Source organism: Euwallacea similis, chromosome 31 (genome assembly GCF_039881205.1).
Source record: "Euwallacea similis isolate ESF13 chromosome 31, ESF131.1, whole genome shotgun sequence".
Lineage (NCBI taxonomy): Eukaryota > Metazoa > Arthropoda > Insecta > Coleoptera > Curculionidae > Euwallacea > Euwallacea similis.
This window is the reverse complement of record NC_089639.1, coordinates 1210820-1236670: the sequence shown is the minus strand read 5'-3', so window position 1 is coordinate 1236670 and position 25851 is coordinate 1210820. Positions and strand designations below refer to the sequence as shown.

General features: G+C 30.9%; 3 protein-coding genes across 4 annotated transcripts; 1 reads left to right on the top strand and 2 right to left on the bottom strand.

The window, feature by feature from the left end:
- Positions 1-4755: 4755 nt before the first annotated feature.
- Positions 4756-5888, bottom strand: LOC136417920 (uncharacterized). The gene is made up of 2 exons (XM_066403780.1): positions 5523-5888; positions 4756-5285 (listed from the first exon to the last, which is right to left on the bottom strand). Exons 1-2 carry the CDS (start codon positions 5852-5854, stop codon positions 5231-5233), a joined length of 387 nt encoding a protein of 128 aa, XP_066259877.1. The 5' UTR covers positions 5855-5888; the 3' UTR covers positions 4756-5230.
- Positions 5889-7892: 2004 nt separating this feature from the next.
- LOC136417984 (uncharacterized) lies at positions 7893-11776 on the bottom strand. The gene is made up of 4 exons (XM_066403865.1): positions 11634-11776; positions 11349-11488; positions 9316-9420; positions 7893-8080 (listed from the first exon to the last, which is right to left on the bottom strand). The coding sequence occupies exons 2-4, from the start codon at positions 11448-11450 to the stop codon at positions 7982-7984; spliced, it is 306 nt and encodes a 101-aa protein (XP_066259962.1). The 5' UTR covers positions 11451-11488; positions 11634-11776; the 3' UTR covers positions 7893-7981.
- Positions 11777-14091: 2315 nt separating this feature from the next.
- LOC136417963 (leucine-rich repeat-containing protein 40-like) lies at positions 14092-24535 on the top strand. Of its 2 annotated transcripts, XM_066403827.1 has the most exons (11): positions 14092-14325; positions 17752-17945; positions 18009-18212; positions 18430-18553; positions 18611-18783; positions 18838-18980; positions 19034-19240; positions 20540-20683; positions 20732-20920; positions 24055-24240; positions 24295-24535. In XM_066403827.1, the coding sequence occupies exons 1-11, from the start codon at positions 14151-14153 to the stop codon at positions 24398-24400; spliced, it is 1845 nt and encodes a 614-aa protein (XP_066259924.1). In that variant the 5' UTR covers positions 14092-14150; the 3' UTR covers positions 24401-24535. The 2 variants fall into 2 exon arrangements, with proteins under 2 accessions (XP_066259924.1, XP_066259925.1); XM_066403828.1 differs by lacking the exon at positions 18009-18212.
- Positions 24536-25851: the final 1316 nt, after the last annotated feature.

The following is a 25851-nucleotide window of genomic DNA, read 5'->3' as shown; positions in this document are numbered from 1 at the left end:
GAATCGATTACGGCTGATGTCTACTGCCGACAACTGACCGAAATGATGAGGCAACTGACGGTTAAGCAGCCAAGATTAGACAACGCTCGGCCACACACCGCACAAGTCACCTTGGCCAAGCTACAGGAGTTGGAATTGGAAACTCTTCGTCATCCACCGTATTCACCCGACTTAGCACCCACTGATTACCACTTCTTTCAAAATTTGGATAACTTCTTGGTAAGGAAAACGTTCAACTCCGACGAGGCTGTCAAAGCTGCCTTCCAAGAGTTTATCGACTCCCGGCCTGCAGGCTTTTACAGCAGGGGAATCAATGAACTTCCCGTTAAATGGCAGAAGTGTATTGATAATGGTGATGCATATTTCGATTGACAATAAAAACATTTCATACGAAAAAAAAATTACTAAAATTTCAATTCAATTCTACTCATTTCATACTACACGACCTAATATGTTGACGCAAGCCCGGGAATAACGTTTAATCCGAGGAAAAACACTTTTAAACAAGTTAAAGTATCCCGAAACTTCAGACATGCTCTGGTTTTTCTCAGACGAAAAAAATTTTGACCAGAATCAAAAAATAAGCCGACGGAACGATAGATGGCTATGTTCGGATCCTTCAGAAGTTCCTCGTGTTATGCATACAAAATTTCCGGTAACAGTCATGGTTTTGGGAATGGTAAGCAACGAAAGGCACTTCATGTCACCCCATTTTTTTCCCAAGAACTTCGGGTGAATTCTGCCGCTTATATTCAGGTCTTGGAAATAATTGTGAAACTCTAGATAGACAGCGTGCGTGGTGAGAGACCATACGTGTTTCAACAAGACTCTGCTCCATCACATAAAGCCACCACGACACAAGATTGGATATCTGAGAATCTACATATATGATTACGTAACCCCAAATATATGGCCACCTTACTCTCCCGATTGCAATCCGTTGGATTTTTATGTATAGGGCGTTGTCGAACGGAAGACTAATAAACATCCCCATAACACACTAGATTCCCTAAGCATTCTTCAGCCGCTATTGTCACAGTAACGGACAAAGACCATTTGATTCGGGCATGCAAGCGTTCTCGGCAGAAAATTGAAGCTGTTATTGCCGCTGAGGGAGATTTCATTGAATACTTTTGCAGCTTAAGGGTCAGTAGCTTCGTAATTAATATCCCATTCAAACATAATAAGCTTTTTAGGAAATCTAATCTTTTAATTTTTGAAGTCAATATGTCCTCAAATATCTCACACACCCTGTATACACAATCAGAACCAACAATAAGTATTATTATAATTATTCATCTTCTGAATCACTAAGTAGGTCAGCATGTACATTTTGAACTCTTGAATGATGTGGGTTATCTTTGCAGAAACTATGATATATTTTTAGAATATATCGTAATGAAATTAAATTATATTTTTTATCCGAAATAGAAAGATAATTAAAGCATTTCCGTTGCAGTATAATATTTCCAGGTTTACTTGGTCTATGAACTATATTTAATATATGAGAATGAACGTCTGTTATTGATTTTGATAACTCGATATACTGAGGCTTGTTTTTAACAATTTTAATGTATCTATTTTTCATCCATTCCACATCTACTACATCTATAAACTTTAAGCGTCCTACATAAACTGCATTAGAGCACTCACACAAAAGTTTAAATTAAAAAAAAAATCGCAATATTTCATCTCTGTTACTAACATTCTTTTTCCTTGTCCACATGGAATCATTCTAACCATGTTGTACCAGTCTCTTGGTATAAAAATACTCATTTCGTTAAGTTTACTTCTTTCAATTTTTGAATGGTCGGTATCACACTTCATGTGCGTATGCCCCGGTTCTAAAAAGGGTACAGCAGGATAAGCATGGCGAATCGACCTATGAAAGGGATTTGAAATTTTTTGTGTAGAATAGATGTATTTGGTTATAAAAACAATATCTACGTTGACTTTGGGTCAATTTTTCAAGGTGACCTTGAAATATGTCAAAAAGATCGCCTAAGTACCTTTATGACTTTAACCTCAAATATCTCAGGAACTAAAAGAGATACAAAAATGGATCAAAAACCAGTTTGTAATTGAGGCTCTGAAGAATATTTGTGTATTTTTTTAATAATTTTTAAAGGGTTGCAATATTTTCAAAAAAAAATAAAAATTTAATTGCTATTTTTCTTTTTTTTTTTGAGTGATAATCACAAATTTAATATATGTTATAATATGGTCCAAATTCTATTTCCTGTAAAAATTTCAATTTTTAAGAAGTGTTGCAACACATTCAAATATATGAAAAACCAAGAGCGCGTCACCAATTATTTGTATCCGTTAATGTTTCGAATATGAAATAGAAATTAATAATAACTTATACAAATAGAAGTAAAAAATAATAAATTATAACTAATAAGGGATATTATTATGTTCTACAATTTAATCAACTATTAGTCTTCGTCACTATCTTCATTAATAATCACTGGTGTCTTAGTTTTTTCAAAAATTGAAGATAAAATTGCGGCTAGTCTTAAAATACGAGATAAATATCATCCATAAGACAAATAGTAAATAATGGCCGTCACATGGGAACAACACCCTACGGTACGGTTGCCATTAGGACAATCACAGTAATAACATCTTATACTTTCATAGTATGTCCCATCTGGAACATAATGTAAATACGATAAGTTTTTCTGTTTATGTGTCGTGATTTTGCTTCTGCTTTTAGTATGTTACTTGCTTCTTTTACGTACTTTATTGATAAATTATCACTATCCATCAACTCGGTCAAATAAGAAACAGCTACAGTAAATTGATATGAGCCAGTAAAAAACATTTGCAACTGGTCTTCACTTAAGCGAGGAAAATCAAGGTCATTTGTATTGAGCTGTTTAAATTTAGATTTTCTGCGATTTCATTTTTCTATTGAAACTTCTTGACTTAATGTATTAGGCATGTTTAATCTATTATCTATATATTGCACTATAATATCATTCAATTCACCGTCTGAACCTAATCTTCTATTATATTTATTATGCAGAAAACCAACAATTTTGCATAATCTTTCCATTTTAGGCAAAAGTGCATTGTGAACTTGATGATGTAGAAGTCTATATTGTTGACCAATAATACCGTGCACAGCTTCGATTACCCATCTGACTATAGTGATTTTACGTGACATATTAACCTCCTATGTTTTTGAGTTCGGTTACCTTTCATTGCTGGTATAAATACTTTGAAACCTTTTTGAGTTAAATTCTCTATGACATCCCGAAATCCACGATCAGCAATAAATATATCATCTGGTAACGGAATGGAACTTATACCTGCTGGATCTTCTAAAACCACTTTCATTATTGAACCATCGTTTTCAGTGCCATAGAATGGTCCAGCGAAATCCACTACTAAACCGTTTGTTGTACGTACAGTAAAGGACTTATATAAATGAGCTTTTTTTGTTCAGAATACGATTTTCTTTGATAATAATTATTTCTACTTTTTTGATGCCGAATATGTGTATCATCAATAATTAGTATCAGCTGATTTTCACCTAAATTGAACAGTTTTTTTGCGGTTTCGGTGGTGTTAGCTATGATCATTCACATCGCCAGATTGAAGGATATACACAAGCGAAGAACATGGGTCTAATAGCTAACAAAAAAACTAAGTTAAACTAAATAATAATAGGGCTAAAAACGTTGGTCTAATAAAACCAAAGCCGTACCAAACTCAAAATAATGAAACTAATTCAAGACAAAGATTTAGTTATTTGAGCATATCGTCGGTTAATAATATAAAATCTCTAATTTCAATTTTTAATCATTTTGTTTATTTTACACAAAACGGTTCCTTATTTAATACTATATCACCGGACCAAAGTCATACGATAACTAAACAGACACCAAAGAATAATAATAATTTTAACACGTATTTTAAATATCACATTTTTTAAAAAACTAAGACTCCGGTGGTTATTAATGAAAATAGTGATGAAAACTAAATGTTTATAGTTGATTAAATTGTTAAATAGAGTAATATTTTGTATTAGTTTCTATTTCATATTCGAAACATTAACGGATACAAATAATTGATGACGCGCTCTTGGTTTTTTATATATTTGAATGTATTGCGACACTTTTTAAAAATTGAAATTTTTACAGGAGATAGAATTTGGACCATATTATAACATATATTATATTTGTGATTGTCACTCAAAAAAAAAAATGAAGAAATAGCAATTAAATTTTTTTTTAATTTTTGAAAATATTGCGACCCTTTAAAAATTATAAAAAAATACACAAATATCCTTCAGAGCCTCAATTACAAACTGGTTTTTAATCCATTTTTGTATCTCTTTTAGTTCCTGAGATATTTGAGTTTAAAGTCATAAAGGTACTTAGGCGATCTTTTTGACATATTTCAAGGTCACCTTGAAAAATCGACCCAAAGTCAATGTAGATATTGTTTTTATAACCAAATACATCTATTCTACACAAAAAATTTGAAATCCCTTTCATAGGCCAATTCGCCATGCTTATCCTGCTGTACCCTTTATTCCGAAATGTTTTTTTATTTCCCCAAAAGTTACTTTGCACAACATATAACGAGTGGGAGGAAGACTTTTAGGACCATCTTCCCTTTTTAAAAAATATTTTATTTATTTAACAAATTTTTTATTGTATCATAAATACTTTAAGTTCATAGCCCCTGGCAAAAGTCGTTTAACCGATTTGCATACAGAGGAAAAAGAAAAGAAGAGCATACAAAAACACTGTTTATTGATTTGTTAATTTATTTAGATACAAAAAGTAATGACTGCTTAAATGTTACATTTTATGTTCAAACTGCATCACATCTTCCTGAATACAGATATGACACCGAGTGCAAGCGTAGTTTTCAGAGATCGTTAACTGACTTATGCCAGGTCCTGTACTATATAGGATATTTCAAATTCGACCCTTACTGTTGCGATCGTGGAAACTAGAGGATATACGAAGAAGTTTGAATGGGGGCAAAGTTGCGCAATCTAGAGCTTGATTGAATACTATTTTCAAAATTTTAATTTTCTCATTCCTTCCGAAGATATCCGGCACTCGAAAAATTAAAATTTTGAAAATGGTATTCGGCCAAGGGCTAGATTATGCAACTTTGCCCCCATTTAATCTTCTTCATATCTCTTCTAGTTTCCGAGATCTCAATAGTAAGAGTCGAATTTAAAATATCCTGTGTACATATTCAATTAAACTGGTAGGTTTGGACTTGGTGTACCCGAGGACCTTCCTGAATCGTCATCACTGCAAGAATATAAAAAAGAATACAGTTTAGCTCAGAAATAATAAGGGCTCATCTTGATCTATATCTTATAGAAGACTGGAACAAAAAAAAGTGACAAGCTATAGATATGACATTCTGCATCTTTATCAAAAATAAGTTTTTTATAAGGACTTACAGAATGTTAGTTGTTGTATTATAGGATTATAGTTGCCATTTTGTTAACAACTGTTATATTATAATTATAGTTCATATTTTACCTATCAGCTCTGATGAGCCTCCGGAACGCATTTTTGGTCAATTCAGTTCCAAATTCGATGTCGATGTGGTGTCCCTGTCCTAAGAACTCCAGTTCCAGTCTTATGGTTGTTCTATTTAAGTTTATTACATTATCAATGTCTGTAATGCGAACAGACATTGAAAAAGGCACGTTTGGCCCTGGCGAAATGTGGAGGAAAGCACCTATTTCATTATCTTCCGTTACTTGCAAATCGGCTTCATATGCGCCTCTCTGCATGTAATTTATGAGAACACGGTATTGTCGTGCCATGATTCGTGTAAAATGTTTTCTAAGATTAATTTTTTTCTTCATTTTATCAATTTTTAAGATAGGGAGAGCACTAGTAGAATAACATAACCTTGAATGAAGAAAAATAACAACAATATGTACATGTTAAATGTCAAAAATGTGTATAGTGGGTAGTTTGCTCCCAACAGAGCACCTTGATAACTTCTTTCATAGATGGCGCTCGCTGTTTAAATTTGCATAGATTTAATACTATTTTTATTTTAAAAAGATCAACTATGTATTTTTAAAATAACTTCTTTATAGGTAAATGAACTATGAATAAAACATTAAAAAATGTTTGATCTCCCTTTTGTTGTGCATATTTGATGTTTAGTTACATATAAACACATTTGTGGTTCGGTTTTAAAATTTTTAATTATTTCCTCAACTTGTTTTTTGGTTAAATTACCATTTTTATATTTATCATTTAAATTGTATATAAATTTGTCAGGTGCCTGTTCATTTTCTGATTGATAATTATTCGCATTCGTAACCTCATTATCTGGCTGTTTTAATTGCCTCAATTGCTCACTTTGTTTACTTTTCGTTATCTCTTTGTTACTGTTAATTACAGTATCTTTATAATCACACTGTGTTTGCGCTTCAGTACTAGTACTAGTACGGATTTGCCGCATTTGAATAGTAACGTTTTCAAGTTCCTCTTTCAATTTGGTTACAGGATCTTTTAGTCCATGTTTATTCATCATATATTCATATATCGGTTTGATTTGATTATAAATTCGTAACACATTTGCTCCAGAAGTGTTACACTTATGTCCAATTTCTGTTATAGAACATATTTCGTACTCAACCAGTTCGTAAATTTTTAATTTTTGTTCAGAATTCATTTTAATATTTATTTATTAATATTAAAATAAAACTTTTATACGGGTGCAAAGCGCCCTACTAGGATGCCGTCGGCACCCGTATAACATTAACAGAACATTAACAATGTAATCGTGTAACGTAAGGTAACAGTTATGTAACAGATTGAATTTCCTTTTTTAGAGTATTTTTTAGTATATCGTGATGAAAACTTCCATTTGAAACAACAATTACATAACATATCGTTCCTTCTGAGGTCCTCGTTGGAGCAGTGACATTTTTATTAAAATCCACATGAAGAATAATTTTGTTTTTGAAACCAGAGATATTGACAGGCTGGCGAGACAAATTTACACAGTAAATTGTACGGCCATTGTTGAATGAGACAGCCGTGTACAGAGGAACTGTATTACCAAGTCTAAACACTTTTTTGAAATTATTACTATACATATAAGCTATAGCGTATTTTTCATTTTCCAAATCTAAGTCAAGAAATTCTTCCGGATAACGTTTGCCATTAATTTCAAAGTAGAGATTTTTTACGTTTGCATCATCAAATAAGTTGTTATTTTTTAATTGATTATTAGTCCTATCCGTTTGGAAAGCTACGAATGCAAATACCGGATTATCTATATTCATATAAAGTTCGTGATATCTAAATGTAGTGTTTTTCCCGATACATTTTTGTGCTGTATACATTGCCAACTTTTAAATACGTATTGGTAGTGACCTGTAGTCAATTGATCGATAATTTCAACTTTAGTGTTATCATCGTACTCTAGAATTGGCACTCTTAGTAAAAATTCCGTAATTACAATTTTTCCTGGATGAGGTAATGTACCATCGGCCTTTTTACTTTTCCACCTGTATAACGCTTCGTTGTCGTTATTTCAGAAATTCAATTTCGTTAATTACAGTGTTTTGTAGCATGATTTAAAAAAATGTTTCGGACAAATTTTTCTTACTTGTTGCCATATTATCCGAATCTATAAAAAAATTGAGGTTGCCATTTGAAATTAAATTTAACCCCCACCCCGCCCACACGGCCAGGGGTGGAACGAAATCAACTTTAGCACCAATACATTTCCTCCTCCGAGTGATTAAAGTTTGATACTAAATATTTCTTTATAGGATACCTAATATTCAAAATATTTAAATATTCCAGGTTAAATGTTTACACACTGTATATTAAAATATGCATATTTATTAAATTTATGTATATTTTGTGACTATTATTTCGAGTGTCCCGTAGACAATGTGTCGAGTAAGCTATTAAGTTAACTGATATCATATAATATTAAGTTAACCAGGTAATATAAGATTAAATTATGCAGCCACCAATGTTTGAAGTTTTCCATTTTCAAAGAGGCTTTTCACATCGGATCCTCCGCCCACACAATTTCCTTTTACAAATACTCTTGGAACCTAGAAACAAGAAAATATCGTTGGTTATTCACATAAAGCGGAAAATAGGAATTAATTTTGAAATTGATAAGCTCATACTTCAAGATTTCTAATTTAGACAAATGAATTTTTCATAGGAACTTGAACATCGATAAACAGTTATTACTTCTTAACGGCTTACTAGAGATCGATAACGTTATTTATAATGAAACTTAAGTCCTTTGCATTATTCATGGAGAAGCAATTGTCAGTATTTTATTTTATTTTCAGATATAATAACACCATTTACATGGTTATTTCTCATATTTTTGACGATTCATGTTGGTTTTATTTGTAACAAAATAATTTTAGATTGTGAAATTTGAAGGAAACTTCACTTCTTCACTGATTAATAATCTAACACTGGAAAAAACATAAAATTCAAAATAATGTCTTGATGATTAAACCTTATTTTATCAATTTAACAAACAGATCAAAATTTGGCAATTTTTTGGCTGTCCCACTTCACCTGGAATTTAATTCCATGTTTTCCTTGTTAGAATCATAAATTCCTTTGTGAAAGCAATATGAGTTGAGGATGGTAGCCGAAAAGCAAAATGTCGTTTTTCATATTTGACACTTATCTTGTAAAGTAAAAATAATTGCTACAGTAAAGCAGAAATCAAGATTACATATTCCTACTAATAATCCCAGACAAAATAAATAAGACTGAAAATCATAATTTTTGCCTGTAACTTCGTTCAATATATAAACAGTAGTTGATCTAGTACTGAATTATGGAATTCTGTTATAATTTACCCGATTCTGGGTTTCTCATAGTTTGCAAGATTTTAATTGTCCCCTGAAAATTTAGAAAACGCTATACGCCCAAGTTGTGAAATAAATTATTATAACATGTACTGAACACCAAGTTTAAATCCCAAATCCGCAGCATTGAGGAATTTAAATCATGAGGGGCATAATAAGTATTTTCAAACTGTTATCTGTAAAGGTTTGACATTATCCATCTTGTACCAATAAATTATTTACTAATAATGATATAAATTCGGTTAAATGAGCAAAATTAGGCAGGATGTTATGCCAAATTCATTGTCACTCAGATTCAATAAGTTTTATTACACAATTAATAAGAATGTGCTTGAAAAAAAGAAAATCTAGAACATTTGTAACTAAATAATGGTATTTACTTGGCTATATGTTAAAGATAAATTGATTAAACACATAAAACTATAGACAATCTGTAAATATGTACTTACAGTTTTTGCACCAGTGATGTCACCAAGAATGCTTTGAATTTCATCTCCATCATCTCTCTTGTCAAGCTCTACTACTGTATATTTCTCTTTTAGTTTGTCAAATACCTGAAATCAAATGGACAATTGTAAATAAATTAATTGAGAAATACAGAGTGTCCTGCAGGGACAATTCCATATTTTTTATAACTTAAAATTAATTTAATATTGTGGTGCACTTGTTGTGGTGCATTCATTTCTTTTCATAATGTTTCTGCATGTTAGTTATGAAATTGATTTTTTTCCAAGGTCACACTGAAGTTCAGTTTTAATTTCATTCTTGAATACAATAATAATTGTGAAATAAATTCCTCATACAAAAAACCTTTTTCAACATCTGTGGTAGCAAACATCAGATTATGATCTGGAGATCTAGCTCTTTTGTAGACATGTTTTGTTTTTCATGGCCTTTTACAAGTTTGTCACTCAATGGAAGTAATCTAAAAGTAGTGTAAGTGGTAGAACTGAAGCCTAAACAACTGACAATCATTGGTTGCTAATGCTTTAAACAGAGGAAACATGTGTCTAATCTTGCTGAATTGATATCACCAAATCAGTCATTTTTGCAATGACACATACATAGAGTGCAATAGACATGTGCTGCAATAAAGATGCTTAAGACATATATACAACTTTTTCTACTGTTTAAAACCACTTTTCACACGTTTAATATCCTTAAATCTTTCATTTATGTCACTACTTTTGATTTCTTTCTTTAGTTGCTGGGTAACAAGTTTTTAAGTCATTAATATTCATAATAGTAACTAAGACTTCATATTTCTTTTCTATTTTTAGAGTGTTCCATTTCAGTTTAGCTTTTTTGTGTATTGATATCTCCTTTACTAACTTTCCATTCTACATGTTATTATTGCAGGTTTTTTTTTACAGAATACAGTAGATTCCGTTTATAAAGTACTCTCTAGGGAGCAAAAACAGGGTACTCTATAACCGAAAGTATGTTATAAAAAATACAATAAAAAAATTCATATTTTTTACATGTTATGTATGTTACGCACATATGCTTTTATTTATCTAAAAATCCGAACAAATCTAATGACACATAGTGATTTAGGTACATATTATAAACTTTTGAATGTAATACATATGTATGTACACAAATGAATACAAAAAAATGCTGAGGGATATGTATGTACATAATATGTATCATGTACATATGTATACTGGGTGTTTTAAAAAAGGTATTCAATAATGAAGGGAATAATTCCATGGCCCTTTCTAAGAAAAAAAATTGCTATTAATGTGGGGCCGCAAACGCATCGTTTTCGAGATACAGGGTGTCAAAAAAAGATTTCTCAAAAAAACACTATCAAAAACAGTTTTAATTTCTTTCCCTTACTTAAAGAAGATGTTTTACATGTCTACCTGCCATTTGTACACAGAATTCATATCAAGCATTGTAAATATGCGGCACCTTAGGGGAACCACAGGGCCACCATCCGGATATAATGTACAAATGTACTTTACACCCAGAATTGGCAACGAAATAAAGAGAAAATAACAGACACTATAAAGAGAGTTAATATTATATATTATATGTTATAACCAGCACAAATTCAAGAATATTTTGGCGGGACCAATCAAATACGTATTTAATAACCTAAAGTACATTATATCCCATGTACACTATAGACAGAATCCACTGTATTTATTTCAACTAGGTACTTATTTGGGACCTCTGTAACTGTGTAGTTATGGGACAGAATAGAAAAATAGACTCTTTGATTTTTACATATTGTTATATGAAAGAGCCAACTACATATAATGTGCTGCTTTCACTGGCATTCTCACAATCACCAATGTATCACCCTGTCCCCAGTTTTTAAATAGAACAAACAATTAACCTCATATTTGAATCATATTGAAATACCTCTCATATTGAACTCATATTGAAAGATTAATAATGAAATACCTGAGGTAATGCCAATTACAAGAAAAGTTAACTTTTATATATGTAGTTAATCCATGTAACTACCTACCTCTTTGGCCAATTTGCAATATGGACAGGTTGTTTTTGAAAATATAACCACCTTATCGCTGATAATCAAATTTTTTACTTCAGAGATCTTTGAGGATGACATGTTGATGGTTGCTTTAGATCCAAATACTGCTCCTTTATCTATAAAAAATTTATATAGTTTTTACAATACTCGAATACTTATAAATGAACTGGGAACTGAATTTACAGAATTGGAAACATATTTTTCTGATGAAATCATCTTCCATCTCCTTTAATTTTTCATCAATGAATTTATATACTTTACCTTGACGATTTTAGTTCAAGTTATGGTTTTAGCTCACTAGCAGGGCAGTCAAAGTGATTTTTTTACAACAATTATTTCTAATAATTAAAATATAAAAAAAAATTGTATTGATTGAGATTCGAGAGTAGATGAGAGAACTATCAATAACACAATCTTTGACGGTGTTAATTTAACTGATAGATTCGATATCGATATTGATAGATATCGAACTTTTTTTCACTGTCGATCTATTCACAAGTCTTTTAAAAGTTAAACATTGCAATGCTATTAATCTAAGGGAAATTAATTTCGAAATTTCTTAAAATATATACTGGTTATAGGGTAAACTACACGATATCGATCACGACGTCATACGATCACAATGATATGGCAACGCTGTACTGTACCCTTTTACTATGTGATCATTTACATTTCATATCTAGCCAGCTATGGAATTTTATACAAGAGAAATAGAAGATAAGAAGTAGGTCTTAGCTTGATCATGTCGCAAAATGACATTAAAATTAATTTTTAATAAAGGAGCCGAGTGAAGTTATTACTTTACTTACTTTTATGTTATATTTATTTTATATTATACTTTTTAAGACATACGTTCTTTTTTTCAACAAACTTCACAGCTGACTAGATACGAAATTTAAATTATTTTTCTGTATTTCTGTTATGTAATACATTTCATTCAATAATACAAGTTGAATATTTATAAAGGATGCATATTTCGTTTGTATCGGGTACAATCGCAAGTGTCAAATTCACGTCATTTATCGACAATTATTTTTGTTCCAACCTCCAAACAGAAAACTGTCCCGAAACGGATCAAGAAACCTTCTCGTCAAGCGTATTACACATTTCGAGTTCAAACCTAGTGCACATTGACGTAATGTTTTCATTATCGCGTGTTTACGTTATCGAGTATCTACTATACACACTTCCCCCTTGCTTAACTGCTTCTGAATGTGGAAAAACTTATGAATATGCCAGTCAAACATTAATAAAGTGACAAAAATGACAAGATTGATAATTGACATTAGCAAATTGAAATTGGGCAAGAAAATTTGCGCTTTTACGTTTCTAATAGAAACATTCACTGAATCAAAACACGTGACCCTTCGTCCTTTTAAACGCCAAAATACCTCCTGTTCCAATTGTAACAGGATAAGATCGCTAGGCATTTTCGTTAGTTGCTTACGCTAACGTGAATTTCCAAATGGAATTCTTAAAACGGGAACTTTTTGAACTTATTGCAACACTTAGAATAAACTTATATCTACTGTGTATAGAGTATTATTGTTACCATTTGTTAGAGTACATGTAGAGAAGACAGAGTCCAAAAGAGGAAAGAGGACATTGTTGATGTAATCAATGGTTTTATAGTTTTGGTCGAACAATTCGGAAATTATTGCCGGAAACCGTTACGGAAAACATTTTCCGTAACGGTTTCCGGAAATACATTCTGGATAGTTCGATCCAAACCATATAAAACCGTTGATCACATCACCAACGGTCTCTTTTCTCTTCCGGGCCTCGCACCCTCCACATGTACTCCAACTGGTAACAATCATACTCTGTACACAGTAAAAATAAGTTTATTCTAAATTTATTAATAAAACACATCACGTTCCTGTTTGACGAGTTTGGTGTAGCAATCCTATTTCTGACACCCAATGGAAAACGCCTAGTGATTCCATACCACGACAGCAGGACACTCCCCTAATATGTCAAAACAAAACAAATGCAATCCAATGACTGCGACATTGTCATTCCCCTATATATGTATTTATGGAACGGTCGGACTCTGCAGAACAAATTATTAAATTTACTTTATAAATTGCATTAAGGCTTAAAAAACTTATAGAAGTTTTGAACCTCATGCTTTACCACAAAAATTAGTCTACAAACAATAATAAAAAAAATATATTTCGCATTATTAAGAAAGAAATTATAATTATTGACTTGTAATTGAATTTTACATTGCTACAATTTTTGTAACACCGGAAACGTAACTTAGTTTTAATTTTTTAGGATCAACTCAATGAATTGGTTAAAATCTCCGGTTCAACTCGTAATAATAGAAAAACTGGCAGTAACTGTTGATTTTAAATATAGGACGTTGATTAAATAATTTGCTATGTACTCTTAAACATGGGACAAAAGAATAGCTGATGAATTAATTCAATAGATATCATATTAGTTTAACGCTTACTTTTTTTTTTTAATGATCATCCTTTACTGTTTAATGTCAGACTTGCCTTGGACTTTTTTCGTAACATTTAGGTATATTTGACTTCAAATAACTAAAAAATGAAAATATCACATCGAAAAAAACCAAAAGAACCAGTATATTCATTATTTCAAAAACAATTCGTTAAATTTCTGTTAATCGTAAGCAGAACGCTTGCAAAAGGAAAACGCTTGTCGGCATCGCTGACAGTAACAGACTGAGGCGATGATGTCATAAATCAATGCTTGACGTCAGACCAAAATATACACATTCTTCATAACATAAGTTTAACACGCAAAATGCTCAAGAAATCTAAAGAAAGTCAAATACCCGTAAAAAATAAAAGAAACACAATTAGCCCTATTTTTCACATGCAAACCAAAGGTGAAAATGAAAAGTACCTGTCGAAGGAGATTATTAAGGTTGTCAAGAAAACTGGAGTTTTAAATTTACATGGTAAACATTTGTCCCATGGTAAGTGCTCTGTCCCTTGATTGTTGTTTTTAATATTTAAACGAACAGGCATAGCGCTATTTGTTCGAAAGTCCAGCCCGTTTCTGTCTATTCGCAAGCAATTGTAAATTAATTTATTTTAAATGTAAGTAAATTAAATAATAAATGTGATATCAGTTGTCTCAGTGAGGGGATTAAATTGGTGGTGTCTAATGAGCAGAGTAACTCACTTTTATAACAAAAAAATGTAACAAAAGGTCTGTAGAACTGCAATTTTAATAATAATAGTGATAATATACACAATTAAATTAAACAATTACATAAAATGCTTAAGAAAAGAAATCAACAACAAACTGAAACTCAGTAAACACATTCAAATATGACAATATAAATTACAAAACAGGCTAAATGTTGTTAATTGTTGATATACCATATTATGGTATAAAGATGAAGATATCAGGAGAAAAATACAAATCAATCTGCAGAACATTGTAATATTATAAACACATACTGTGGGCAAATACAACAAAAAAAGCTAAACAATACATATTAATAGCAGAGCAGAATGTACGAAGACTGCTTACAAAGATAAAGCACCTTGTTTACCCCTTAAATAAACCCTTCAACTAATTGCTATGTGATCATATGCTTATGACAAGAATAAGTGAAAGGCTTCTAAAAATTGCAATAGTTTATTTAGTTTTTAATTGTTTATTTAGCATCTTCTAGTATTATAAAATGGTACAGAACTTTTTATTTTATGGTAAAATACTACATGTTGTATCATGATAATATAGTTGAAGCAGAATGTATACAGGGTTATTCACCCAACCCGGAAGAATACACAAACGCTGATATTCTCAATTTTGATTCAAAATTTCACTTTCATTTTGTTACTAACAGCCACCGAAAAACAAAAACGTACAATAACTGTCATTATTTCTCTTCCATGGCCAACTACGCGAAGAATAAAAATTTACCAAAATGAATATCTACTATTAGTTTTACATAAACTTAATTATTTCGAAAAAGGTTTGGAATAGGTATAGGTAAGCCTAATACAGTTCGATAGAGAATTACATTTTTTACTTGCTACTGCTTAAAGTTATAGGGTGTCCCATTAAAAAAAACGACTTTTGCAACTTCAAAAATGTAAATGTCAGGAGCTGAATTTTGGAAACCCTGTATAATACTAAGCCATATAACTAGTGAAAGTGTGAACCTAAGACTATGTATTGACATTCTGCAAAATATGGAAATTATGTCTTTAATAACTGCGGAGATATGCAATTTTAAAATTGGTCATTACAGAGGCACGTTTTTAATTCAAGGTCAAATATCTCAAAAACGGTAAGAACTAAGTATAGAATATTATCCAGAAAATGTACCTAAAATATTATGTAAAATCTAAAAATAAAATAATATACTGGGGGTTCCATTTGAAATAAGCAAGTTACAGCTATTTCTGGTTAAACCGGAAGTGACAGCAAGTTGAAAATATTTAAAAAAAAGTATATGTCGAACTTAACTTAACTCCAAATTTTCAAATTCGTATCACTTTTAGATCCTAGTAAACTTCTAATGAACAGGTTGGGTGAATAATCCTGTATATGAAGGTGTTTACCTTAAAAGAATATAGTTAAACAACAAACCTTGTAAAGCAGAAGAAGAGCATGCAATGTTATTGTTTACTGAAAATTATGAAATATCTTTTCATGAAGTTGTCTTCATTTGAACTCTACAATAATCAACAATAACAGCAATAATCAGACCCTTCTAATTTAAAGGATGAACCTATTTTACTCCAATTTTTTACTCTCATTGCCATATCCTGAGTGGGGAACCATTCAATTACATATGCATACGTACATACATACATATACATACAATATGTTCCTGGATAGGTTGCCATGAAAGTTCCTTATTTTTCATTTTATAAGAAAAATGTATTTTTCATCAAAGTTTTTGCTTGTTTCAAAATGATTGAATCAGTCCTCACTGTTTAAAGTTTATTTTTTGCTACAGAGAAATATCAAAAAATAGGTTCATTTAGTTGAAAATTTTTCAAAGTTCTAAAAATTAATTCTTGTTTTTACTTCACTAGGAAACAAATTAAATACTGTAGAGCCTAGTTCGCTTTGAAGAAATTCTAAATATCATTAGCCATTTAAATTTTGATTAAAAAATATTGGTTCTATATGGTATTTGCTCAAACATTTGTTTTCAAGAGGTACTGCTTGTGACCTTCTGTTATTCAATTAGGATATGCTGCAGATCGCTATCGGCAATCCTATCTCTTAACATGCCCATTTAAAGTAAAAGCTGACTCATCAGTAAACAAAATCCATACCACAGATATTTCTAATTGATGAACATCATTCCTAGTCTCTTCGCAAAATTTATTTCATCAATTCCTATCATCCTCAAATGATTCTTGATGTATTTGCATTTTATAAAGACGGATATTTTGATTTTTCAATATTTTCAAAAGGAATGTATTATTAATTAAATTTGCATGAACAATTTGTCAAGCTGATTTTATCGGATTTTCTTCAAATTCCAAGAGTGCGTACATTTTTATATTGTTATTAATTTTTTGAGGTCTATTCGTAGGATTATTTCTCACATGACTATGATATTTAACTATTTTTTCTATTTTTTTAACTTATAATTTCTTGATTAATGAGTCACAAATTAAGATACTTTTGTTGAAAAAATTAAATAACTTTATTTTGTGTTCAAATTTTGTGTCCGTATGCATTCATTATTAAAATTTCTATTTTATGAGATTCAGTTAAATAAGGCATTATTCATAATTTTTATAACTTCATGAAGCACTTCTTTTCTTCATTAAACGAAATGCACTAAATTTTGTATTGATGGAATACTCAAATTATTGTGGCATTTCACACATTTCATAAAAAAAATTAAAAATAAACAAAATTTAAATAGGAAAAAAATTATTTTTAGTGTTATTTTGTTTTATGGAGAAAAGTAATATGTCACATAAAGTTAAGATGAAAAGATCTTTAAAATTATGTATCACAGGAACCCCCTTTCTATTTAAACTTTTAAGCATAACTATCATCTTAACAAAGGGGTTGACATTTGTAGCATTGGAACATTACTGAAATGTGTATCAGGTAAAATAAAAATTGATGAGTTTAAGCAAAAATCCAATGCCATGTAGATACAGAATTTATTCCAGTTAAAGTTACCACACTGTATATATCCATTATTCATCTGTATCGTCCGGAATATTTTCAACCTCTTTAATGTTGTAGCTCTGTTATTGTTTCTGTCTGGTTTAATTATGGTTTAGGATTTTTACTAGCAGCTATATTAAATAACATTGACTAGCCGTGTAAATTGATCTATAATTTCTTAAAAATCTGCTACTAAACACTATCTATACACTCTGTATATGAAAAACTTACGTATTTTCAGTGCCAGACAAAATATTTACAATGTATGATTCTTCCGATTCCCATGAAGTTAATCTGGATTTTGGTCGCGGATGCAAAGAGGAGAACGATTTGTGGTGGAATTCTAAACCCTTAACAAACCTAGATTTGAGTTCTAACGTTCTAACAGAAATCCCTGGCCAAATTGGAATATTCCAGGATCTAACAGTTTTAAATGTAAGATGTAATATACCTTGTAGTCCTCTATTTTGTTACCTACTTATTTTCGGTTTGTTATAGTTACAAGATAACTCTCTAACTTCTCTACCTGCAGAAATAACTACTCTTACTAAGTTAACTAAATTGAGTCTAAACCATAATAAAATTAATAAGTTGCCAAAAGATATTGACAAACTCTTTGAATTGAGGGTACTTAACCTCAGCCATAATAGCATCAGCATGCTCCCCAATTCTTTTGTGGATTTGGTTATGTTGGAAAAATTGGTAAGGTACCACTATATTACTAATTTCGGTAGTTTATACTTTCTAAATTGCATGCCTCCTATCCCATATGTATAAGTACCTGCTATTTTATGTAGATATAGTTGGATTAATAGTGCGAAACAAATAAAGCAAATTGAAATGATAATTAAATTTCATTTTTTATTATCATAGTAATATCTATCGTTTTATTAATTTATTAACGTTTAATTTCTCCTAGGATTTATCGCACAATACATTAGAAAGTCTACCTTCAGGCATTGGATTTTTAGTGAGATTAAATGAGTTGGATACTTCATACAATAGATTGGTGGAAGTACCTCCCGATATTGTAAATTTGAGAAGTGGGTGTTGAGAATTATCTATTCATTTCTTAAGATTAACTTGACTATATATTCTAGGTTTAGCAAAGCTTGACCTAAACCATAACAGTATTAAAAATTTACCTGAAAGTTTAGGAGAACTTCGGAGACTTCAAATTCTCTATGCTCAACATAATGATATTGAAGAGATACCTGATTTTACGGGCTGTGAATGCATTCAAGAGATTTATTTTGGGAATAATTATATTAAGGTATGTTATTAAATATCTTGTAGTTGTAATCTTAAACATTCAACGTTTCTGAAGGAAATACCTCCAGAAATGTGCGACAACATGCCGCACTTGAAAGTGTTGGATCTGAGAGATAATAAAATTGATACATTACCTAAAGAGCTGACTAAATTAATGCATTTAAACAAGTTGGACGTAACTAATAACGATCTAACCAAGTAAGCTTTTTATTTTGTAACATTTAGACAGTTATTTCATGGTTGCTTAACAGGATTCCGGCAGCATTAAGTTTACTACCTCACCTTCAATCTTTGAAAATTGAGGGCAATAAATTGAAGTATATTAGGCCTGACATTGTGCATACAGGAACTCAAAGATTATTGCAGTTTTTGAGGGAGACCCTGAGTGATGATGATTTGACTACCATCACATGCGGCGCCGTTAATTCACCAGCTGAAGCATGTGTGTTTCCTGATAGGTAATTTACATTTAAGTGTCGTTTAAAAATGATATTGCTGTTGGGTTGAAAATAATCTTATACATTTCACATTATAAAATAATATTTATTTACTTTGAAAGTGCGAAAACTAATGCTTTAGCACAAGCTGATTGCAGTTGACCAAACGATATGCAGGGGAGTTCGTGCAACGATCAACTGCTGTAAAAGTACTTTAGCACATATTAAGTATAATATTTTTACTACAAGTGCACGTGTGTTGACTTTAAGGTCTTCTGTAAGTTCAATGAAATATCAGTGTTTGATAATATCTCTACATGCACGTATGCGGTAAAAGTTTTACCGTACGCGCGTCAATTTCAATTACCTTAAAAAAAAGTTAACTCTGACATATTGCTAACATCAAAGAGTAAATTTCAAAAAACAGTGAAACGAAATGATCATTTTGATTGTGAAACGTAACGAAATAGACAAAATTACTTTACTGCTTTACTGATTAATATTTATGTACTGATTAATGCCCATTTATGTTAAAAAATAATGACTATATTTGATCTTCCAATTGAAGATCTAATCAATTTGTTAAAGCCAAATTTCATCTTTTAAATAAATTTTTGTTCAATTCAATAGAAAGTGGCACTGGAAGGAACAACACATTGGTGGTTTTATGTGAACATCATATTAATGGCCTTATGAAACATGTGTCTTATATTATTTTTCTATAACTTAAAAAAATTATCTTTCTTCACTTCTTAGGTAAATAGCAATTACGCCCGTTTACCTATTGCAGGTAGGTAATAAAACCTTTATTTTTTAAAACATTTATTTTATAAATACGGTACAATTAACAAATTGTTATTTATAAATATTAATACTAATGAAAAGAAAAAAATCTAGTTTTTGACTTTCTAAAGCAAATAAGTATTATAACTTTTTAAACTAAACCTGTCAGATTCTAATTTAAATTCGACAGATTAAGTGCTCCCACGAAAGGATTACTTTCTTACACTACTGAGTAGCATTTCTCGGTTGATTTTATCAGCGATTTTGTTACTTATGTGGAAGGGAATCAACGAAATAGAAAGTGTTAATATTTTGGACAAAGTCCAGTTTAGCCGGAAAAAATATGGAATATAATAAGACAATTTTATTTTTCGTTCTCCTACTACGGAGGTTTCTTCAACAAAGAGGCATAATATTTTATAGTTTATTTAGACTTTTAGCGTTCGGTTGTAGCTGACAACCAAATTTCATTCTAATGCAATTTTAGAAAATGAAATCCTATACCTACTGAATTAATATAAAATTCTTTGCTTTCAGATACCGTATGAGAAACGGCAACATCTTAAACCTACCCATGAAAAACTTATCAAATATACCAGATCACGTATTTATGGAAGCGAAAGAGGCTCACGTATCTGTGGTTGACTTGTGCAAAAACAAATTGTCTCAGTTTCCTCTAAGGTAGGAAGCGCGTTAAGATTTTTGCATTTCGAAGTTTTTTTTTTGCAGCTTGCTTTTACTAGCCGATTATTTAACTGAATTGAATTTATCGACAAACCAATTAAATGAAATACCTGCAGAAGTTGCCAAGTTAAGCAAGCTGAAATTCCTAGATTTGAGTAACAATAGGTTAAATGATTTGCCACTGGATATGGATAGTATGAAACATATACGAGAACTGGTTTTGTTCAACAACCGGTAAGCTCGAACAAGAATGGTATTCAATTATAAATTATTAGAGCTACGTAATTAAATGTGAGAGCGGACTAACAGAAGTGCCTGTAATAATATACAGGACGGCTATTAAGTGTCTACTGCACTATAGGTGTTACTTTTTTAAAATAAAAATACATGTTTGAATAACTAATTTTTGCCTGTTATCGAGTTTAAATAGTAAAAGAAAATCAAAGAAAACTGTTGTATGTATAATAACATATTAATAAAGTAAAATTAAAGAAAATGGATTGTGACGTCAGAGCCAGCAGTGTGCCATCTTTCATTTCTTACATCATTACAGATAACTAATGCGTGTCGAAAATTAGTTTGATGAACGACGATTGACAATTAGCTCTGAATTGGATTCGCTCGTGCATATGGAAGGGGTTTTATACGAACGCAGTTCCGCGATACGGTACGGAATTATGGTGGTTGTGATGACATAAAGCATGTAGAAATCAAGCGGCTCAAATATATTTAAAAAAAAATGTTTTCATTTGCTTATTTTACAAACATGTGCAATTTTTATCATAAAATTGATAATTCAGATTGTCCTTGCAGTATGAAATTCGATTGAAGTATATAATGCCATTTTTCATTTGGAATTTACTGGATGAAATCAACGGGACACTCATATTAATATCAATATGTTTCAGGTGAAATAAAAAAGTATGGTTTGGGGTATACGTTAAATGTGACTGTTAAGAAATTACCCTTGATTGTGTAAAAATTATTTCCGCTAGTTACTCTTCTGCAGGCATATACATAACTTTGAAAAAAATTACTTCATTTTCATGAGATGTAATTTTTGTTGAGAATTTACGAAAGCATTTTTAGTTTGTTTTTTAAATCAGATAATAGTCAAAAGATAGTTAATGACGAAAATGAAAAGGTACAAAAAACAGGTTTGTTCTTTTTTTTTTTAATTAATATTCGGAGATTTGTCATTAAAAAAAATCCATTATTGTATTTTAGCTTGATAATTTTCATAAAAACGGTATACCATCGATTGGCTTAACGAAATTATGTTCCAGTTTGATTGGTTTCATCATATGAACGAGTTTTCGTTATATTAAGTTTTGTTTTAAGTAATTGTACTCTTTATCCATAACTATAGGTGATCAAGTTTACTCACCAATTCAGAAAAGAAAAAAACTTGGGTAAAAAGTAGGGAGGAAGAGTAAAAATTTCATGTTCGGATCAAATGCTCAGATAGCTGGTGTCTGTGGAATACTAGCTTTCAAGTTGCTTGAATTATTGCATAGCTTACAGAGCCACTGAAATGTGATGGTTTCCAAAATAGAAACATGATACATCATTTTAAAGTAAATTTTATCGTCTTTGTTCGGGCAAGCTTAATGTCTAATCCTAAAAGTATTAATTTTAAGCCATTCTGTACAAGGTAAAGCCATTTTTTCTACCTGCGGAAAATTCAAGGACCTTTCTGAAACAATCTCAAATCGGAAGTCAATAGAGCAAAACCCATTACCTACATTTTAAAATTTTCAGGAAGATTATGTGTACCGTTTTCCGAAAACATCTAACGTACTATAGACCGTGAATCACCTTGTATATTTACTATCACCTATCTGGTATTTTTATGCAATTTAAAACAGAAAGATGCTGTGGGTAAAGCTATTTAGGTAAATTTATACTCACTAAACATTAAATAAAGGTAAGGTAGGTTTGGCTCCTTCTGAATAGAATGTTGTACACCAAAGGTGAATAGGATGGTCAATCCACTCAAAGGTGAGGTGCCGGATCGTCTAAGAGCGATATGGACAATCTACACTAATTGTACAGGGTCTCTCACATTCGGTGGGTTTACGGGATATCTGTTATTGTTGAGGTTATAGATATATGGTTGTAAGGATCCGGTGTTCAATTTTTATGAAGCAACAGTGACAGAGAAGTCGTTCTCAACTCGGTTTCGTAGGTGCAGTTTTAAAGGACTTTGTATTTTGGGACCCCATCTATATTTGCTTTATCCCGCAAGGTATCGAGAAAGTAAAAAAACAGATTCTGGTAGAGTTTCTACTGTGAAATCTAGTAAACCACTCAAGTTTTTTTCTGTACCTTATAATTTAGCCCGTAAATAATCAATTATTATATTTTTAATGGGATAGCTTATTATTACACACTTTGAACTTGTTTGTCAATTGTATTCAAAATAGTGAGTAATTGTTTTCAAAAAAATTTTTAATTCTTTTAAGTCGCTTCTTCGAAAGCTTCTAGGCTATTTAAACTATCGTCGAAGAAAGTATGAGGAAGGTATTAGAAAGTCAAAACTTTTAATAGATAAATTTGACAAGATCAAAAAGCATGGATAACTGCTGGGAATCAAAATCATAGAAAAAACTGATATTACAAGTGTTGATATGTTCTTACTGAAAAAATGTCGTTCACAGAAAATTGTTAAACTACTAAAATTATTTTGCTTCGAGTAGTTAAAACTCGCTCAAAAAGGCGTGTCTAAAAGCTAAGTGCAGTTTTATCGCTGTAAAATTTTAGTAAAAGCTAAAGAGGGTTTTATTAGGATAAAATTGTGGTCATTAGTTCGATTTGAAATTTTCACTAAAATTTGATTGGTCGTTAGTATAAAAAGGGAAATGGGCAGATGCTATGAGTAATTATAGATACATTTTGCAAATTGATAATTAGCAAAAACAATAGCTACTTATCTTGCAATAAAGATTTAACCTATTTTTTACATTTTAATCTATTGAGCACGTATACTGTGATATTTTTAAATATGGTACGAAGCCTGAAATGCGTTTTTCAACTTGAAAATAAATCACTTGTGGTTTCTTAAAACTCATCGACGTGTTTTTGCATTTTTCCTGAATGTTTTCGTTTCCTAGTATGTCTTAGAGTTTCTAGCCTTTATGTCCATATCTACTATTATAGAGGATGATCATTAAGAAAACACCTCTAATAAGCGTTGAAAAAGCAAAGTCATATTTTGAATAAATTTATCTGTTATCTTTTGTCAGTCAGATGTTTGGTGGTATATAGCAAATAGCCAAATCAAGGCCCTATGTTTAAGGTTCACCACTTATTGTGGCTTTTTTTTTAATGATAATCAGTTATTTACATATTGTGTTTTTGTATTGTAGATTTAAAAAGATACCAGATTGTATCTTTGGAATGATAGGTTTGGAAATACTGATGTTAAACGATAATAAATTGGATGAAATTAATATTGACGGACTTCAGAAATTGATCAGATTGGCTACTTTAAGTTTATCAAACAATAACATCAGCATAGTTCCACCAGAGTTAGGGAACATGAGCCATTTAAGGTAAGTGGACTTTTTACAATAATTCTACTTGATGCTAATTTAGTTTTCTTAAAGGAGTTTGGAGCTGAAAGGCAATTCTTTCCGACAGCCTCGATATGCCATTCTGGAACAGGGGACAGAATCAATTTTATCTTATTTACGAGATAAGATACCACGCTAATTTCATTTGCCATTTTATTTTTTGTGATGTGTTTACCAAGAAAAAGATGTTATATTTTTGTTGAATGTGTTGTGCACTTATATTTTTATGTTACCTCACTAATTTTATTTGTTTGTTTAAAACATGTGCTTTTCATTTAATGGGCTTTTATTTAATAAGCTTTTAGTCGTAGTTTGATATTTTCTGATAAGGTAACGATTGCAAATTGGCTAATTAACACACAAAATCGCTGAGATTAAATAACTAGAGAGTTCACATGATTTTTAGATATATCGTATTCCTAAATTTCCTCAGTTATAAAATGACAAAAATTGAAAATTGCTATTTCTTCTTTGTTGGTCGTATTCCGGAAGTTGTGAAAAATAGAATATAAATAAAATAATAAAATTCAACGTAAGAAATGTGTGCTTTGAATTGACCATTAATGGGAGTAGCCAGAAAGGAAGTGAATCTTCTAAATGTGTTTATTTTTTTCGGAAAAATTGATCGTTTGTATTTTTCAGTTATCGAAACCCTATAAATACTCAATTAATATGCTCTATTTTGATTTTCAAAACATGATTATTGCATAGGTGACCATTTTTGCCTATTTTAATGGCATTACATTTGTACGAATCCTGACGTTCAATGGATGAAAAATTAATCCCTATTTTGGTCTAAGGATGAGAATCTTGATAAGGGTAGATTACAAAAGGATCTATGAGTCCTAACAACTATACAGGGTGTTTATAAAAGATGCGGCAATATTTAAGGGGATGATTGTCCAAATCATTTTATAAAAAAAAGTTCCTATAAATATAGATCCATAAACGTTTTGCTACCTATCTACACAGTGTTGATCTTTCATTAAAGAAACAGGAAAAATTAGATTTTTCCAAAACTGTTTGAGATATTATAATGAAATTTTATGCGTGTCAATAGTTGTGAGAGACGCATACTTTGTAATATAAAACGATTTTTTAGTCTTACCAGTGGCGCGTGCATTGACACGTCGCAGGCTATTAAAAAAAAAAATAGAACGTCGCTGGTTTCTCTAAAAATGAAAAATATTTTTGAATTCCTTGTTCAATTGTGAAGAAAAAAGCTCTAGACATTTTATCGTGCAACACTCAGTTTTTGAGTAAAAAAAACATTTTAGTGCATGTTCATTTATTATAGATTTTTTTTTAATCAGATTTAGTAAGACTAAAAAATCGTTTTGTATTGCAAAGTATGCGTCTCTCACAACTATTGATACGCATAAAATTTCATTATAATATGTCAAACAGTTTTGGAAAAATCTAATTTTTATTGTTTTTTTAATAAAAGATTGACACTCTGTAGATAGATAACGAAGCGTTTGTGGACCTATGTTTATAGGAACTTTTTTTTATAAAATGATCTGGGCAATCACTTCCTTAAATATTGCCGCATCTTTTTTAAACACCCTGTATAATGGGATAGCGTAAATC